Source organism: Perca fluviatilis, chromosome 5 (genome assembly GCF_010015445.1).
Source record: "Perca fluviatilis chromosome 5, GENO_Pfluv_1.0, whole genome shotgun sequence".
Lineage (NCBI taxonomy): Eukaryota > Metazoa > Chordata > Actinopteri > Perciformes > Percidae > Perca > Perca fluviatilis.
In genome coordinates this window covers 2526055-2546191 of record NC_053116.1, presented here as the reverse complement: position 1 = coordinate 2546191, position 20137 = coordinate 2526055, and the positions used below count along the sequence as shown (strand labels likewise).

The window sequence follows — 20137 nt, the reverse complement described above, 5'->3', positions numbered from 1 at the left end:
GAAAACGCCACCTCAGGAGGGGGAAGCGGGGAACCATCGAAGCTGTGTACAGTAAGGATGGGACACTGTTGACCTCAGCTGAGGAGGTAATAGGGCGGTGGAAGGAGCACTTTGAGGAACTCCTGAATCCGACTAATACGCCCTCTATGTTAGAGGCAGAGCTGGAGGATGATGGGGGATCGTTGTCAATTTCCCAGGCGGAAGTCACTGATGTAGTCAAACATCTCCACAGTGGCAAAGCCCCTGGGATTGATGAGATCCGTCCAGAAATGCTCAAGGCTCTGGGTGTGGAGGGGCTGTCCTGGTTGACACGCCTCTTAAACATTGCGTGGAAGTCTGGGACAGTGCCAAAGGAGTGGCAGACTGGGGTGGTGGTTCCCCTTTTCAAAAAGGGGGACCAGAGGGTGTGTGCCAATTACCGGGGTATCACACTTCTCAGCCTCCCTGGTAAAGTCTACTCCAAGGTGCTGGAAAGGAGGGTTCGGCCGATACTCGAACCTCAGATTGAAGAGGAACAATGTGGATTCCGTCCTGGTCGTGGAACAATGGACCAGATCTTCACTCTCGCAAGGATTCTGGAGGGAGCCTGGGAGTATGCCCATCCGGTCTAAGTGTGTTTCGTGGATTTGGAGAAGGCGTATGACCGGGTTCCCCGGGAGATACTGTGGGAGGTGCTGCGGGAGTATGGGGTGAGGGGGTCTCTTCTCAGGGCCATCCAATCTCTGTACGACCAAAGTGAGAGCTGTGTCCGGATTCTCGGCAGTAAGTCGGACTCGTTTCAGGGGAGGGTTGGCCTCCGCCAGGGCTGCGCTTTGTCACCAATCCTGTTTGTAATATTTATGGACAGGATGTCAAGGCTCTTTGCAGATGATGTGGTTCTGATGGCATCATCGGCCTGTGACCTTCATCACTCACTGGATCGGTTCACAACTGAGTGTGACGCGGCTGGGATGAGGATCAGCACCTCTAAATCTGAGGACAGGGTTATCAGCAGGAAACCAATGGAGTGCCTACTCCAGGTAGGGAATGAGTCCTTACCCCAAGTGAAGGAGTTCAAGTACCTTGGGGTTTTGTTCGCGAGTGAGGGGACAATGGAGCGGGTGATTGGTCAGAGAATCGGCGCAGCGGGTGCGGTATTACATTCAATTTATCGCACCGTTGTAATGAAAAGAGAGCTCAGCCAGAAGGCAAAGCTCTCGATCTACCGGTCAGTTTTCGTTCCTTCCCTCACCTATGGTCATGAAGGCTGGGTCATGACCGAAAGAACGAGATCCAGGGTACAAGCGGCCGAAATGGGTTTCCTCAGGAGGGTGGCTGGCGTCTACCCTTAGAGATAGGGTGAGAAGCTCAGTCATCCCTGAGGGACTCGGAGTAGAGCCACTGCTCCTTTGCGTCGAAAGGAGCCAGTTGAGGGGGTTCGGGCATCTGGTAAGGATGCCCCCTGGGCGCCTCCCTAGGGAGGTGTTCCAGGCACGGTCGGAGCTGGTTAATGTGGCTCGGGAAAGGGAAGTTTGGGGTCCCCTGCTGGAGCTGCTCCCCCCGCGACCCAACACCGGATAAGCGGACGAAGATGGATGGATGGATGGACACAGAAGAACATAAAGTTTGGCTATCAGGCTCCATACATCATTAAAGCTGCGAGCCGTGATGGACGGGCCCTCGGGCCTCTGCGCGCGTCGGGGTTACCGGCGGATGCCGCTCCTTGCGACCGTGCATTTGCGCGGCACTCAGACGCCGCAAATCTTCAACAATGAAAAGAGAACTCCCCGCCGAGTTCAACGATACCTCACACAAGACTCTACGTCATGCGGTTCATTATCTGTGAAAAGGGGCGTGGCTAAAGCATAGGGGGCGGGTCAAACCATCACCAATTAAAAAGAAACTCTGCTGATTTCAATGATATCTCACACAAGACTCTACCTTTGTCTTGCCGTACCATTAAAATGTATGAAAGGGGGCGTGGCTTAAGCATAGGGGGCGGGCCAAACCATCACCAATGAAGAAGGAACTCTCTGCTGAGTTCAATGACACCTCACACAAGACTCTACCTTAAACGGTTAAAATGTTATGAAAGGGGGCGAGGCCTGAGTAAGTGGGCGTGGCCATATTATAGGGGGTGGCTCAGTATCACATGTAGACCACACATTCTGAGTTTCGTGCAAATCGGATGATGTTTGTCATATAAGGCGCATTTCCTGTTGCCAGCGGGCATATTCATCGTATTATAGGGGCCGGCTCAGTATCACATGTAGACCACACATTCTAAGTTTCATGTAAATCGGATGGAAAAGCATAGGGGGCGGGTCAAACCATCACCAATTAAAAAGGAAGTCTCTGCTGAGTTCAATGACACCTCACACAAGACTCTACCTTAAACAGTTCAGATGTTATAAAAGGGGGCGTGGCCTGAGTAAGTGGGCGTGGTCATATTATAGGGGCCGGCTCAGTATCACATGTAGACCAGACATTCTAAGTTTCATGTAAATCGGATGAGGTTTGTCATATAAGGTGCATTTCCTGTTGCCAGCGGGGGGGTGCTATGACCAAAAGTCAATTTTGGCCTGTATGTGTCCTCAGGCCTGGACCCTTGTCAATCGTGAGAAATTTCGGGCAGATACAACAATGTACACTCAAGTTACAACAATTTCTTTGTTCATCGCTAAACACTCAAAATGGCCGCCACGCCACGCCCACACCGTCTGACGAAAACCTTTTCTTTCAATAACTTTTCATCGTTAAGGTGTTGGGATGGTACAGACCAAGTTTGAAGTCCATCGGATAAAATCGCTAGAAGGAGTTTGTTAAAGTATAGCACCTTGACTTTTAGGCCTACTTCCTGTTGCCACTAGGGGGCGCTATGACTTTAAGTAAATATCGGCCTTTATTTGTCCTCAGGGTTGGACTCTTATGAATCCTGAAAAGTTTCGAGCCAGTTGGACAATGTACACTCAAGTTACACCCACTTCCTGTTTCGGCGGCAAAATGGCCGCCCCGCTACGGCCCTATAACGAAAAGTTTTTCTTTTAACAACTTTTCATCTTTAACATCTTAAGATGGCACAGACCGAGTTTGAAGTTGATCGGATGAAATCTCTAGGAGGAGTTCGTTAAAGTACGACATGTGGAAATGGCCAAAATCGCACTAATTTCAAAGTTTGAAATCAAAATGGCAGACTCTAATGAAGTTTTTTATACATCTTGACATGGTACATATGTGTACCAAGTTTCGTGAGTCTACGTTAAACGCACTGCAGGGGCTCAATTTTTTTTTTACTTTCTAGGGGACGCTAGCGAGCCATTTTTGTGCGCCTAATCGCGAAACCCTTAAAATACGTACATTTTCACCAGACTTGATACGACCGCCAAATTTGGTGAGTTTTTGAATATCTTAAGCCCCTCAAAAAGGCAATTCATTTGACGGGAAAAGATAGATAGATAGATAGATAGATAGATAGATAGATAGATAATTCCTTCAGTTTCAATAGGGCCTGTCGGCGCTCGGGCCCTAATAACTAGTTCATGCTGCTAAAAACTAAATAAGTCAATAGTAAGATATGTTAAAAGATAAATATGTGATTTTCTATTACAGGACATAATGTGCAAAAATAGTTATTCCAATAGTTTGAACCTGTTGTGTGTTTTTTAGAAGGAACATTTAAAAATCATTTTTGACCAGTTTTGACAGCTCTATGTGATTGATCAGATGAGATGAAAAATGAAGGGGGCCTTGTTTGGGTTTGAATAAATTGATATCTTCTCTGCCTCAAATGGATGTTAGAGGCAACCTAAACATTGCTGCATGTCATGCTAGTAAATACTACATTTGGCAGCAGGTAACGTCTACTGTTAGCTAGCAGCTGGAGTAAACACGGTTAAAATGCTGACGGCTTAACGGTGTAAAAGTGTGTCTGTATTTCACTGGAGACAGTGAAAGTATGACAGTGTGCAGCTGCTGTTGTCGGAAAAACAACCCGATGTTGCGTTCACTTGAAATTCGCCTCGTGCTGCATTCAAAGTTATTGTAGAATACCCTTTTCCCATCCAGTGGTTGTTTTTATTGTTTAACAGGAACTTACTAGTGAAATAAGTTATTATGTTATTGTTATTATATTTTTAATGAATTATATCATTTAGCCTTAGCAAAATAAAAAATTGTCATTTTCTGCTCCTTTTAAAAGAAATAAAATAAAATAAAAAAAAATATATGCACCATTTTAAATGTATCGTTTTAGCATCGGGAAAATGTTGTGTTTTCCATTTATTTTCTTCTCCGTGGGGCGCGGGTGGTATAAAATGTGTCACCTTTTTCAGCCCTTCTGAGTTTGCAGGTATGAAAAATAGTTAAGGTGATCGTAGCGGTTCAATTTTAGATCCCCTGAAATCATATATATGTTACGGCTCAGTGTTGTAATGCTCATTTTTATGCAGGTGATAGCTTTCTGTTCACCACTAAACAGCGAGGCCTTCTCCAGGTCACAGTCCGCTTTCAATGACCTCCAGACCTTCCTGTTAAGTTTAAATCTTGTTACCACTGTCAGTTACACTTTGAGTTATGAAAATGTCATGGGTTGTGATTGTTCCTAAACGGATGCAAGTTGTTGAATGGTGCACTTGTCTTGGTTTTGTCTGACGTCCCAGTTTTCGTCAATTTGTGTTTCCTGCAGATGTTCAGCAGCTCTCGGTGGTTAAAGATTGGGTTCCCCCTGAGCAGCAGGAGTGTAGCTCCAGTGTGGACCAGCAGGAGCCAGAGCCCCCCCCACACATTAAAGAGGAACAGGAGGAACTGTGGAGCAGTCAGGAGGGAGAGCAGCTTCAAGGGCTGGAGGAGGCTGATATCACCAAGTTCCCATTCACTCCTGTCCCTGTGAAGAGTGAACATGATGAAGAGAAAGCTCAGTCCTCACAGCTTCATCAAAGACAAACTCAACACATGGAAACAGAAGCTGATGGAAAGGACTGTGGAGGACCAGAACCAGCCAGGAACTCACATCCATTTTTACAACCAGAGACTGAAGACCAGATTGGAGACTCTTCTGAACCTGAGACTGATGAAAGTGCTGATTGGAAGGAGACCAGAGAACCTCAGTCAGCTTTAAATTATCTGAAACATGATTCAACATGTAAGAAAACATTCAGCTGCTCTGAGTGTGTGAAAAGATTTGGCTTCAAGTCAGATCTGAAGAAACACATGAGGACTCATACAGGAGAAAAACCTTTTAGCTGCTCAATCTGTAAGAAATATTTTACACAGAGTGGATATTTACAACAACACATGAGAATCCACACAGGAGAGAAGCCTTTTAGCTGCTCAGTTTGTAATAAATCTTTTACACAGAGTGGATATTTACAACAACACATGAGAATCCACACAGGAGAGAAGCCTTTTAGCTGCTCAGTTTGTAATACATCTTTTACACACAGTGGACATTTAAAGTCACACAGGAGAACTCACACAGGTGAAAAACCTTTCAGCTGTTTAGTTTGTAATAAATCTTTTACACAGAGTGGAAGTTTACAGAAACACATGAGAATCCACACAGGAGAAAAACCGTTTTGCTGCTCTGAGTGTGGTAAAGCTTTCACTGAACGTGGAACCCTGAAGACCCACATGACGACTCATTCTGGAGAAAAACCTTTCAGCTGCTCAGTCTGTAAGAAATCTTTTACACACAGTGGAGCTTTAAAGATACACATGAGAATCCACACAGGAGAAAAACCTTTTAGCTGCTCAGTTTGTAAGAAATCTTTTACACAGAGTGGACATTTACGGTTACACATGGCAGTCCACACAGGAGATAGAAGATTCAGCTGCAGTGTTTGTAACAGAAGATTTGCCTGGCGTTCTGATGTCAAAACACATAAATGTGTTGGTCAGATGGAAACAGAAGCTGATGGAGAGGATTGTGGAGGACCAGAATCAGCCAGGAACTCACATCCACATCCACTTTTACAACCAGAGACTGAGGACCAGACTGGAGACTCTTCTGAACCTGAGACTGATGACATGAAATAACATTTGTGCCTTTGACCCCTTGTGTTTACTTCGGGTCAAATTGACCCGTTTTCAATTTTTGTTTTATATCAGAAAATATGGACATAGAAATAAGCACTGAAAATGTAAAGAAGAAAAATTTTACAATTTAAAACGAGGAAAAACCCAAAACAAACTGAAAAAAAGGCATCAAAAAGGTTTTTTTTTTTTCAAGGTTGACGGGAAGACAACACAAGGGTTAAGTCCAAGCAAAACTTCTCAAGCATCAAACAAAAATCTTTATGTATCAACATCTAGATAGAAGATATTATATTGTGTGGTAGGAAAAAGTACACTCTTATTTTAAATATTTTATTAGATATTGTTTTGTCTTGTAATGTCTGTCATGTGATCAATTATAATCAAGAACTCAGACAAATGTAACCATCCAATATGTTTTTCTTAGTAAAGTATATTTAGCAGAATATGTTTATCTTGGTGTCAGGGAGACAGGAAGTACAGGTTGAAAGCTATCTTTAGTTTAAACAAGGAAGATATGAGGGAGGTAGCATAGGGAAGTTAGCCTAGCAAGGTGTTTCCTGTCAGAGAGCGGAGGAGTTTTCTCTTTGAAGCAAAGCTGAGATGGACATATTATGATCTGTATGAAACTATAAAAACTTGTGCATTGCTATGTTCCAAGGTAATGTGATCAGTGACACCAAAATGATTAAGATCTTTTGACATGTATAGTGTCTCCTATTCCACTAATTAGAACATGGAAAAGCTAAAAAAGTAAAGAAATACATTCGTTTGATGTGACCGGTGTGGTACACCAGGACATGCTGAGTACCCTCCAGGATGAAATAATGTGAAATCATTTGAAGTAAACCATCTGTGGACTAGCACATACGTTAGTAGTTACTGTCTGGGTCACAGCGACCTAGGTGTACTTAAGAAAAGGAAGATTAGATGACTGTTAGAAGTACAAAATATCACCAGTTCATGTGTGTGTCCGAGGCAGCTCGGTTTGTCTGTTATAATGTAACAAATAAATCTTCATGGAGTGAACATTAAGTCTCTGGAGTCTTCATGGTGTCCTCACATAGAAATAAAATGGATACAAAGGCCATTGGACTGTTTGCCGTGGTCATTTGATGGGTACACAACAAAATGGTGATCTCGGAGGGAATGAGTGAGGCAGTGAGTCAGCGGCCCGCTAACGTTAGACCCAGCGGCAGTGAGTCAGCGGACCTTTAACATTAGACCCATCGGCAGTGGGGTAGTGGACCGCTAACATTAGACCCAACGGCAGTGAGTCAGCGGACCTCTAACGTTAGACCCAGCGACAATGGGCAGGCATGCATCCTCCTAACCTTTCGGCGAAATTCAACGTTTTGAAACTAAAATGGGTCACCTATGTGATTTGTGCAGATCCAATAAGAAAAATATTTGAGGGGGTATGGGGGGGTCGAGACTAGAGGGCATTAGAGCTGTTCTAAAATAGGACATACATAGAACCTAAAAATCTCATTGACACCTCTTTCCTCTGCAAATCTCACAATTTGAAACTGCCTCTGAAAACAAGGTGAATCTGAACAAAGCTAAAAGTTGACGTCAACTTCCCAACTCCTTCTCATTTGGCTCTACCTTATATCTTTGTAATGCCCCAAAATTTACATAGACCACTAACTGATCTGAGGTCAGTTAGTCTTCTAAATCTCGTTCGCGCAAATCTCAGAAATTTTATACATTGTTCATCTGCTGTTGCATTTCTAAGTTCACTTCTGAGTTTTTTATGCGAGAAATCAACTATATAAAGCTCAAATATGGGCCGTTTTACAAAAATGTATGGCTAATTGCAAATTTAGTAAGACTGTTAGTAAGCTCCACAGTTTGCCGTGACAGCGGCGCAGTGCCTACCCGGATCGCTGGCTTTCTGCCTGGACTGTCAGACCCCGCTGCACGCTGGCTGGAGCTCTCTCAGGAGATACAGAATACTGGCCCAGAGAAAAGGAGGAGATATCGGGCAATTGAGCAGGACGTGGATTTAAATCAGTGGCGCAGTGGACTCGCAATGGGCGGTGTGCAGGAGCTGTCTGCCGGCAGCGGTTCACGGTACGTTAACTTTTTTTTCCAACATGGATCCTCAGCGAACAGTGCCGAAAGCATAGGTGTAGGTTTGGGCATCGACAACCGATTCCTACTTGGAATAGTTTCAAAAATTATGATTCCATCGGAATCGTTTCTTTATTGGAATCGTTTGGAGGATTTGGTTTCAAATCTGGTTATGGGTTCCAAATTTAACATGCGCAAGTTTTGGTTTCCGTAGCGGCCAGGCGCTTGTTGTGTTGCAGCCATGGAGCACAGTAAACGGTGCTCTAGTGTGGCTTTATTTTATGTTGAAAAATCCCAGTAAAACTGCAACCCACCTCTGAATCAAAATAAAACTTTCCTCTTATTTGTGAAATAAGCATCTGACCCGTTTCAACTCCACCACTCAAAGAATCGGAATCGAGAATCGATAAAAAACGGAATTGGAATCACAATCGTTAATATCCAAACGATGCCCAACCCTACATAGGTGTGTGTGTGTGTGTGTGTGTGTGTGTGTGTGTGTGCGCGCGCTCGACACGCAGGAGGATGAATAGACTGTAACGAAACTCTGTATCTGGTGCTTTGTACAGTAAGATTAGTTGATGAGTTTATGTGTCGGGGGCTCGGGGCAGAAATCAAGTTTGAAGTATAGACTGTGTTGTGGAAGTTTCCTTTGCAGCAGGGGGAAGAGTTTTCAGAGTTTAGTAAATTGAAACAAATAAGACAGACTGAGACTAAAACCAAGTTGGGTTTTTGTATTTTATTAAAAAAGATATATTTGCAAATAGGATCAACATGATTTCACAAAAGGCCGCAGCCCAGTGTGGAGTCAGTTTCTCAAATGAGTGAACAAGAACACCAGGCTTATATGAAGACAATCCGATGAATACAAGAGACATCTCACCTCCTCCTCCCTGTACGACTGTCATCCCCCAGTTACAGCTAAACTGGCATGGGAAAACATGATAGTTTTAGGGTGACCTTGTACCTTTATCGGTTCAGGCTAACAGTGCTCACATAATGTTCCAACGCAAGTCTCACAAAGTTAGAATATAAATCTGCATGTGGGAAATGAGATAGACTCTTTAAGCATTTGTGAGAGCAGTAAAGTACGAATTAAACATAAAAATATAAGGAATTGTGCTTAAATGTAATTTTCCCATTACAACTGTATATTATTAGTGGACAGCGCATCCGGTTCGGCAAAGTGCTGCAAATGCGGAAGTGCCTTAAACCTGCGTTCTATCTGAATTCCAGCAGGGGGCGACACGTGCGGTTGCAAAAGGAGGTTATGGTGCGTTCTTTTTGTCTTGTAATCGCGACTAGTAGCTCGAGCGTGATGTCACATCCGTGTCGAAAAAAAGAATAACCGCGGGGTGTTGCATTCTTTTTGTCACACAATACTACGAGTCGGAGAAAAGATGGATTTTTGTAACATTTTTAGTAACATTTAGGATTCTATTCACCCAGTTATTGACATATTACACACATATATTTCACAGTTTGATACATGAAAATTACGTTTTGATTAACGTTAACGTTAGGCTACTGCTCTGCTTTCTGCTCAAGACTCTGCTTAAAGCCATTGTTGTCATATAGCAACCGAGCGTCTCTAGCCAATTTCAGCTGCACAAGCTACAAAATAACTAATCAGGCGGTATTTAACTCCTAATAAGACTGTAGAGACATGTCTATAGGTAGCAGTATACAGCGCTATGTTTAACTCCTAAGACTGTAGAGACATGCCTATAGGTAGCAGTATACAGCGCTATGTTTAACTCCTAATAAGACTGTAGAGACATGTCTATAGGTAGCAGTATACAGCGCTATGTTTAACTCCTAATAAGACTGTAGAGACATGCCTATAGGTAGCAGTATACAGCGCTATGTTTAACTCCTAATAAGACTGTAGAGACATGCCTATAGGTAGCAGTATACAGCGCTATGTGTACGACTTCTTCATTTGGTTACAACAAAGACAAAAGTGCTTAAAATTGTAGAAAACCACAATGTTTACTACGTGTGATGCACGACGTAGCCATCTTTGAAAGTGAGCTCGGGGTCCTCTGAGTTCAGACGACTTGACGAGTCGTATGTATACACGACCTCAGGGAGGCGCTCTTTTTGCAACTTCCGGGTCGTAACTCGTAAAAGAACGCACCATTAGTTTCTGTAGAAGTCTATGAGAAAGTGACCCACTTCTCACTTGATGTACTACCTGAGTTCACATTTTCATGAAGAGTTTATGGTCTCAATCGCTAGTTTTAAGTCTTCTGCAACACAGAATGATGTTATTAATATATATTATATAATTATGGTCTCGTTGATTTTAAAATCGGCGATAAAGCAGGGGGTGTTTTAGGGCGTGGCTATGATGTGATTGACAGTTCGCGGCCTGTCAATCATGACAGAGGTTTAGCAAAGCTTATCCAAGGCACGTAAACTTCATTTTGGAGTTTGACCAGCTTTCTTCGTAGTGACTGTGACACTTTGGTCGCTTAATAATGTCTTGTTCAGCATTCGGTTGGACGACAAGACACTCAAAGGAGTCGGCAGTTCAGTTTTTCCGGTAAGTAACGTTACATTTTTTTTAAATACTGTTTTTCGTTAGCTAACGTTAGCATCCCAATTAATATCAGTTAGCTAGCTAGATTGCACCTTGCTAACGAAGCTAGCGGGCTAACGTTATGCAGACCGTATAAACGGATTCAAATATATATTTAACGTTATAGTCGTATACAGTAGGTATGCACAACGGTCTCGCCGGTGATCTATTTTTAACCATATGTGGTCTAATTGCTAATGCGAATGTCTAACCCTAACCCGCAAGCTAACATAACCATTACATGTAATGGTAGCTAATGTTAGCTTAAAATCAAAGCCTGATATAGCTAACATTATGGTGCAAATTCATATAAAAATTATTTTGGGACCGTGTGTGATTTAGAAATTACCCCCTCACATCTGAGTTTCGTGTGGCACATTCGCACAGGACAAGCAGAGACTGCTTTTACTTGAATATACTGAAATATATGTTCCTGCCCGAGAGTTTAGCAATGTTACCCGGAGGCGCCCGAAGGACAGGCACATACCCTATCATCCCCGCCGCGGTGGCACCCACACAGCATCACCGTCACCCTTGGACAAAGCCGCGGGGGGTGCGCGTAGACTCGCGAGACGAAGGTCTCCGGGCGGGGCAGTGGGCCAGAATATGCGTTTTTGCGATAAAATGTCGTACATGAAAAAAATATATATATTATTGTAAAGTTACATTTGTGTTCTATCTTGAAAAATCTTCAGTTCTGCAGCCAAATGTGTTGTATAAAGCACCAGGTTCAATATTGGAGCGTCAGTATGTAAGATCTTTTCTCAAAAAATTCTAAATACATTATTTCAGACTGTTAATGTACCTAACAAGCATGCTGTTGCAGGAGTTATTAACCACTGTTGATGCTGTTACACTGATGTCTTTCTTCCACTTACTGTCTGCTAATCTATTTATAGACCTTCTGTCAGCACATTAGTCTGTTTTAAAATGAGTCACATACATGTTACAAGCTATATTTGCAAGTGCTGTTTATTACCAAAATGTACATATTAAAAAAATGTTGCGTACAATACACATTGTCTAAGATACATTTGACATGTAGGAGTAGGTTTACTTAATACTGCATGTCCTCAACTTAAGCATAGATTCAAGTACAAGCTCATATATTAATATAATTCATTGTGATCTACCATGCCTTAACTACACGTTTGTCTTTTAGCACAATCAACCTCTGCGTCATATACCGGGTCATTCCTCCACTCTGCATCAGATCATAGTCCAGATGACCACAGTTCGCCTCGCTCATGACAAACCTTGCTATCTGTTGAGTCATTTGTGTATTTGCCTGTCCTTATCCTTTCTCTTGTGCCTCAGCTGCCATTGGAACCTGACTCCTGCTACCGCTTCATTCCTGCCATCCACCGGACCAGACACCCACCTCCACTGGACCCCACCACTAGCCGGCCTACTGTCTTCCTCTGACGGACCCGCTTCTTCCCAGAAACCACCGGACCCGTTCTCCATCCTGGAAACTTGGACGTGCTTTTCCCCCTCAGAAACCTGGACTCGACACTTGAGTACTTTAAATAAAACCTGTTAATTCACACTCCTGGATCGGCGTTCTGTCTGCATTTGGGTTCTGTTCACCATTCAAACCTAACAGTTAACACTTTAGAAATATGTATTAGGCATATAATTTAGATATTTTATGTATAGGATTAAACTGTTGTTATAATGAATTTACATTAACCCTACACTGATTAAACAGCGACTAGTGCATTTCCAATTACCTACTAACCACTTTACTATGTATTTCAAAATTAAAAATATATTCCTATAAATTAATCTAAAAAGATTTTGGTGAAGTATTTTAATGATGATTACAATTGACAAGTACATAAAGACACACAAGAAAAGCACAAACTACATTTTGCTGATCCTTCAACATTCAAGTAAGTATGGTAACATTTAAGAAATCATTTATGTTGATTAAATTTTAATCAATTACAAATTCTATCAAATTACCAATGTCTTGTATGACTACAATACTGTATGTTCCTATAGTTATTTCAGAAAAACAACAAATGTAGCTTTAGAAAGACCTTTCTTTCACATTGAAATGGGCATTAACTTCAAAAACTACATAAACCACAAACAACACTGGCAATATTTTTAACATTATGTTTAAATTGATGAATTAAATAATGTAGTTCACCTTTTACAATCCAGTGTAAATTCCACACATAAATCACTGCTGTAAGTCAAGGTAAAGGCAAACTTCACTGTCACAAGTGAAGTCTGCATAAAGAGGTAGTTGAAATTGTAGTATAAGCACTAGTGCCACATTGTTAATTACAGTAGAAATGGTTGACATTACAAACCACAATATAAAAATATATCTTAACATATAAAGCTTAAAGCACTTGTGCAGCACTGTTCAGTCAAGTCCAAATGCCTGGGTAAAGAAATAAAAGCTGCCTTTACAATTACAGTGCGCATAGTGTGACAGTCTGTTGGTTGTCTGTAATGCACAGTGGAAAAAGAAAAAAAAAACTGTGAGCCTTGTCGATCTTCCCCGGATTGGCAACAGCCCTCCACCTGTATCTCTGGGTAATGCCAGAGAAGATGAACTTCATGCCTGGATACTGCAGGTGGAGGTGCTGCAGGTCCTCCTTCATTCCTGCGACGATGTTGACGCCCTTGACATCTCCCAGGTCATTCCCGCCACAGTGAACAAGGAGGACATTCGGGGCTGCTCTTCTTTGTAGGGACTGGAAAAAAAGGGAGAACGCTCCTACACCGCAGACCACCCCAGCCGAACCAATAGATGTAGATATCTTCAATGCCAAGGATGGAAAAACACATTGTAATAGTGAGGAAAGTATCATATTTTAGGTTATAGAAAAAAGTGAATGTGAATAAATGAGCAGCACTCTTAATTACACACAGTTATTTGAAAATGCATTATTACCTCGGCTTAGTTTTACAAAAACAAAAGTCCTATAAAAGTTTAATGTTGTACAATAAATAGCAAAAGAAAAGTAACTATTACTTAATTCTGAGGCATTGGGTGGGTGCACATGCCATCGTGGCTCTCCACACTCCTATTTCTGAAAGAAAGAAAAAGAGTCATCAATTTCCATTTGAGCCCCTCATAGTTAAATATATATGCACACTAGCATGTAACTGTACTTCATTAGAATACAGATGAATTAACAACAGTGTATTGTTCTTTAGTGTAACTTTAACTCAGTTAAATGATCTTATTTCTGCTAACGTTAGCTCTTAAAAGCAACATTTAACCCTCATGCCCTCCTTAAAAAAAATAACTCTGGACACCTTCGAGACAAAAATGTCCACGCACACAAAAACTGTTTTTAAATCATCATATATCAATATGTTTTTCTGCTTTTTTTTCATAAATCACTTAAACAACTTCTAACCTAATCAAAAACCACCAAACATTCAATCATTTTCAGGATTTTAACCCTTTAAATGCCAGTTTATTTATTTGAAGTATTTAATTTTTTATTTAAAAAAAACACAAAACATTATTTTTTTTCCATATAATGAATAATATGTAGATGGGGCTTTGGTGGGGATTAGAGGCTTGGATATGTCAAAGATTAGCAACAAAACTGATTTGATTGCATTAGTATTTTTTACATAGTTCCAGATACTCCCTCTGGACACCTTCGAGGCAAACATGCCCCCATTGACTTCCATTATAACCACATGTTTTTATCTCACTGCCTTTACAGTATAAAACCATGCATTCTGTAATTTCAACATTTCACACACACACACACACACACACACACACACACACACACACACACACACACACACACACACACACACACACACACACACACACACACACACAGCTCCATAATATAACTGGAAAAAATACAATGATTTCATGCATCGGCCTACAAGGGCAAAATGGTTGAATCTGGTGAAATACTGTAAAAATGTCAAATATGACCAAAATGAAATGTTGACATTACAGAATGCATGGTTTTATACTGTAAAGGCAGTGAGATAAAAACATGTGGTTATAATGGAAGTCAATGGGGCCATTTTTGCCTCGAAGGTGTCCAGTGGGAGTATCTGGCACTATGTAAAAAATACTAATGCAATCAAATCAGTTTTGTTGCTTATTTTTTTACAAAACCACCCACCCAAAAAAAAAAAAAAAAAAACCCATCACTTAATTATAAAAAAAAAAACGGGCAGCCACTTATTCTTTTTTTTTTTTTTTTTTTCATTTTTTTTTTATTTTTTGTTTTTCCACCACTTTTTTTTTTCGAAAACAATGCCAATGTAAAGTCAATGAGAAGATGACGTAGCACGGTAGTGAGCAGTATGTAAGGCCGGAATTTCTCATCAGGAGGTTGGTTGAGGTGGTGGATGGGTAAAACACAGGACTTTCACCCAGGAGACCGGAGTTCACGTTTCGCGTGTGGCGTTTGTCAGTTGTGTTTTTTTTTTGTTTTGTTTTTTATAAGCATGTCCCGCGTGTGTCACAGAACCGTAAGCCCACCCATGACCTTTTCCTGAACCCAACCGCTTCGTTCTTCTTGCGTGTCACGTAAGGCTGTGTTTCTTTTTCGGCAATCCGTGTTCATTTTACGGTATTCTTCCGTGAGCCCATCACGGAATTTGACGATCCGTTGGCGATCCGTGTTCATTTAACGGAATTATTCCGTGGCAGTTTAATGGATTTTGTTGCAATTCTGTGAAACTGCCACGGATTTAGAGTTAAGGGCCCGTGTTCATTTTACGGAATTCTGTGAGATCAGGTTGACCAAAGCCCCATCTACATATTATTCATTATATGGAAAAAAAATATTTTTTTGTGTTTTTTTTTTATAAATAATGACATACTTCAAATACATAAACTGGCATTTAAAGGGTTAAAATCCTGAAAATGATTGAATGTTTGGTGGTTTTGATTAAGTTAGAAGTTGTTTAAGTGATTTATGAAAAAAAAGCAGAAAAAAATATTGATATATTATGCTTTAATAACAGTTTTTTTGTGTGTGGAAATTTCATGCCATAAGCAGAAACACAGCAAAAATGATCACAAAATGAAAAAATAAATTTGAGAAAAATGTACAAAAATGGCCGAGGAGGGCATGAGGGTTAATTTAGGAAAACGTAGCTAAACTTCAATTTGCAGAAAATTAACGTTAGCACGTTTTATCATAGGTGGCTAGCTAACATTACAGACAATTTACATGGTAACATCAGATACATTTACTTTACAATGTGACTCCTCTAATATAACTATGGGACAAAGATATATTTAAAACCTAGCAAAGCTAAATCTTACCTCGAATTATGTATGCTAGCTTTCAGCAGAAGTTGCATCCAGATTGCCAGTGAACGTGTGTAACGTAACGAAGGGTGTAAGCAACGTTGCTAACTCAAAAAAGACAAAAAAAATGTCAGATACCGCCCAACAGTCTACGGCTCCTCCCCCACTCTTCCTTCTCGTCTAAAAACGTCACATCCGCAACCACGATGGCTGCGCCCATAAACGCAAAACTTGACGACTCATATCAGCTCTCCACAAACCAATGGGTGACGTCACACATGCTCTGTCCATTAATATTAACTATGGTTTGAAGTGTGTGTGTGTGGGGGGGGGGGCATAGAGGGGAACGTGTGTGTCTCTGTCTGTGTGTGTTTGCGTGCTAAGCTCAACCTATCAGCGTGCAGCTCATCTAAGTATTCATGAGCAGACCATATAAGGCAAAAAAGCTCTCGTTTCAGCCCAGTCCCATTTAACAGCATTAGCATTAGGGCCAAAAAAACAGCAAAAGAGTCATTTTCAGCCCAACCAATGTTACAGACCCTATTAGGAGACCTTAAGGAACAGCATGAAACACCCTATATAACCATTCTATCACCCCTTTCAAACCATTCTGAATTAAGTATTCGGAGTGTCTATTTGCACCCCCGGTACGAATAGCCTCGGCCACACAGCTGAGCTATTTACACCCTGTGACGTAACAACAACAAAACGTTGCTCGCGTGCACCGAAATCATGGCGGACGTTCATCTTCCATGACCACAGAAACTGGCATATTAGGGAAGTTTTGTCTCTAAAGTTTATAACAATTGAATTTCTAGCGGAAAATGGATACTACAGTTGCGCTTTCTGTCTTCAGTGAAAGCATACAACCGTTAGTTTGTTAGTTAGTACCTATTTTTTTGTATACAGTATGGTTACCTAGCAACCGAGGCTTGAAGAAACCAAGTGGTAAAAAGTTGTTCAACTTCCAGAAAGAACTGCTAGGTGAGTGGTTAGTGTGCTTTCCTTTGGTATGGGAGTTTAGAGTTCGATTCCCCTGTGTGCTGATCTTATTTTTTTAAATTTGGATTGGATAATTTTTTTTTTTGCAGGGTGATAGGGGAAGACTCATGAATATGCCTGCTCTGGTTGGGTTGGTTAGGTTTAGGCAAGAGGAGTGGGATGGTTATGGTAAGAATGTCAGGGCGATAATATTCCAAAAAGGTGTAATACATGAGTAGTATGGATAACTGTGTGTAAATATATGCCAAGGTACTGTAAATGCACAGGGGTGCAAATAGCATACATTGATATTTGTACCAGGGGTGCAAATAGCATACACTTCTAATTGTACCAGGGGTGCAAATAGCATACACTTCTAATTGCACCAGGGTACAAATAGCATACTGCTAATTGTACCAGGGGTGCAAATAGCCTCACCCTTAAGTATTTAGGAGCTGCAGAGACAAATCTCATCCTACAGACTAGCGTGTATAGAGCCATCACCAGACTCCATGTAAATAATCAGCAGAGATGTTCACAAGTCATTTTTTGGAAGTCCAAGTCGAGTCTCAAGTCTTTGAGCTTGAGTCCAAGTCAAGTCTCAAGTCTTTGAGGGGCAAGTTCAAGTCAAGTCTCAAGTCTTTTGCCACGAGTCCAAGTCAAGTCTCAAGTCTCTGGCCATCTGATCTGTCCCATAAATCTTATGAATTCAAAGCATGTCCAGACAGTACAGTATTAAAATCAGTTGTAGGATAACTTAATGGGGTCTACTTAACACATCCCTCTAGCCCTTGGACCTGGTGAAATACTAACCTAAGTCTGTCACATCAAATGGATACAACTATAAAGATACAATGTGCCTGTTCCCAGTATTAGCACAACACTTTGTGATGGTTAGCTTGTTACCTGTGATGATATACGTTAAATATAACGTCTCTTTCATTCAAAAAAATAGACCGATTAATCGGTAGGCCGATTAATCTGCAGATTTTTTGGCTTTTTTTACATAATCGGCATCGGCCAATATCAAGCCGATTAATAGGCAGGCACATCTGCGGGCAGCCTGGTGTTGTTGTTGTTGTGGAACACGTGTTCGATGCACGCTGCCCCTAGAGTCAATTACCAGCAGAGTGAGCAGACCTCATCCAGTGCCTAAGGAAGGAGCTGTTCCTCGGAAAAAACGGTAAGGATTAAATTCTTATAAGTCGTATATATTTAATGAAAAACGTATGACATGTTACTGCCAACTTCGAGAAAAAACATGAACAGGCGACATGACGTTCGGCTACTTTGGATATTGATAGCTGTCGTGTCATGCTGTCACGTCACAATAATTAAGCTAGAATTTTGCAGTCACAGACAGTGGATCTGAGACTTTTATTATTTGTTCTGTTTGTGTGTCTATATTTGAGAGGGTTGTCAACTCAATGCAGAGAAAGAAGTTGTAGTTAAAAGAGACCACCGCACCATAGGCTAGTGAAGGACTGGCTTTGCTTTGCTAGCGTCGTTGCTAGGGTTGGTACAGAGTAGACCCGGTGCTAATATGGCACCTGTGCCTTAACGACCCGTATCTACCGGACCGAATAGCAACGCGGATTTCTGTACCTCATTTCGGCGCCACTGATATGCCTGCGTTGCTCTCTGATGCTCCGAAAACAAATGTTAGAATAACAGAAACATCCCAGCATGTGACGCTAGTTAACATTACACTCGTCAGCAGCTAACGTTAGCCTACCATTAGCTAGCAGATGGATTAAACACGATTAAAATGCTGACAGCTAAACGGTGTAAAGTGTGATTTATTTCACTGTATAGGATCCAACAGCAGCATGTTAAGCAGTGTGCTGCTGCCGTTGTTTAGCTACTTGTCTGAAGAACAACACAGACGGTGCGTCGCGGTGCATTCAAAGTTTTGCCATGGTGGTTGTTTTTGTCATTCAACAGCAATTTACTAGTGAAATACGTTATTGTTATAAGTTATAGTTATTACATTATTATTAAATCATTTAATTTTGACCATATGGCCTAAAGTTGTTTTCCCCCCTTAATTAGGTTTTGTCCATTTGGCTTTGTCTGTCAACAAACAAAACAAACCAAAAATATGTTTCAGGACAGTTTTTGGGAAGATGATAGAAACTTTTTAGCCTTGTATCACTTGTAAGTGATCAATGCACTCAATTATTAGCTGATTTATAAAACAAATGTTAGATTTTATATCTATACCTATCTATAAAATGACTTGAAGAAGATACTATACAAAAATACTAACTTAACCTTGTATTTTCCCCCTTTTTTAGTCATTAAGTCTGATGGCTGAAAAGAAAACCACCCCCTTATGGCAGCGCTTCACCCAGCCAACACCAAAACAAAGAAATGCTGCTGGTTGCTACTGTGTAAATTGACCATTTTAACAATGTGTGTCAGCACATTGTTAAAATGGTCAATTTATTTTATGTGTTTAAGTGCACTAAACTTTATCTTTTAATTGAAAAGTTTATTCGACAAAGTTAAATTTTTCTTTCTTTCTTCTTACCCATTTTGTTTATTTATACAATATATGTTTTTACATTATACATGTTTAATGTAAGTATACAAGTGCAGATTGGTGTTCAAGTGTTCAATAAATGTTTTTGTTGAGAAATTTTGTGTATCTTAAGTACTTATTAGTGTTAAATTTTATCTTTCAAATAGAGGTTAAAAGCAAGCAAATATCGGCCAAAAATAATCGGCAGCATATATCGGCCATCGGCCGACCCTGATTTCAAAAGATCGGCATCGGCATTGGCCTGAGAAAACCCATATTGGTCAACCTCTAGACCAGAGGTGGGTAGAGTAGCCAAAAATTGCACTCAAGTAAAAGTACTGTTACTTCAGAATAATATGACTCAAGTAAAAGTAAAAGGTAGTCATCCAAATAATGAGTAATAGTAAAAAAGTACTTGGTGAAAAAACTACTCAAGTACTGAGTAACTGTTGAGTAACGTCTGATTTATTTTTTAACACAAGTATTCAATCAGACAGACAAAAATACAAAATAATCATCTTTAGGCAAATTATAGTTCATCCAATCAATTAAAGAAATTTTAATTAATTAATTAATTACAAAATATCTTAAATTAAAATAATCCAGGCAAATTCAAGTACTTAAAAAATAAAATAAATAAAAATAAATAAGCACAAGTAAGACAAATTTCCAAACCTTTATACTTTTTTTTACCAGG

General features: G+C 40.7%; 1 protein-coding gene across 1 annotated transcript; it reads left to right on the top strand.

The window, feature by feature from the left end:
• Positions 1–950: 950 nt before the first annotated feature.
• LOC120558513 (zinc finger protein 501-like) lies at positions 951–13380 on the top strand. The gene is made up of 6 exons (XM_039799535.1): positions 951–1019; positions 4664–4680; positions 5055–5881; positions 7923–8085; positions 11987–12151; positions 13203–13380. The coding sequence occupies exons 1-6, from the start codon at positions 951–953 to the stop codon at positions 13378–13380; spliced, it is 1419 nt and encodes a 472-aa protein (XP_039655469.1).
• Positions 13381–20137: the final 6757 nt, after the last annotated feature.

Bases quoted from the DNA above. Each gene is read 5' to 3' on its own strand.
- LOC120558513 (XM_039799535.1), top strand. From the start codon at position 951: ATGAGGATCAGCACCTCTAAATCTGAGGACAGGGTTATCAGCAGGAAA. The intron at 5,882-7,922 runs CAGAAGCTGATG...CTGGACTGTCAG, and splicing joins ATGTGTTGGTCAGATGGAAA to ACCCCGCTGCACGCTGGCTG. The intron at 8,086-11,986 runs GTACGTTAACTT...CTTGTGCCTCAG, and splicing joins TCTGCCGGCAGCGGTTCACG to CTGCCATTGGAACCTGACTC.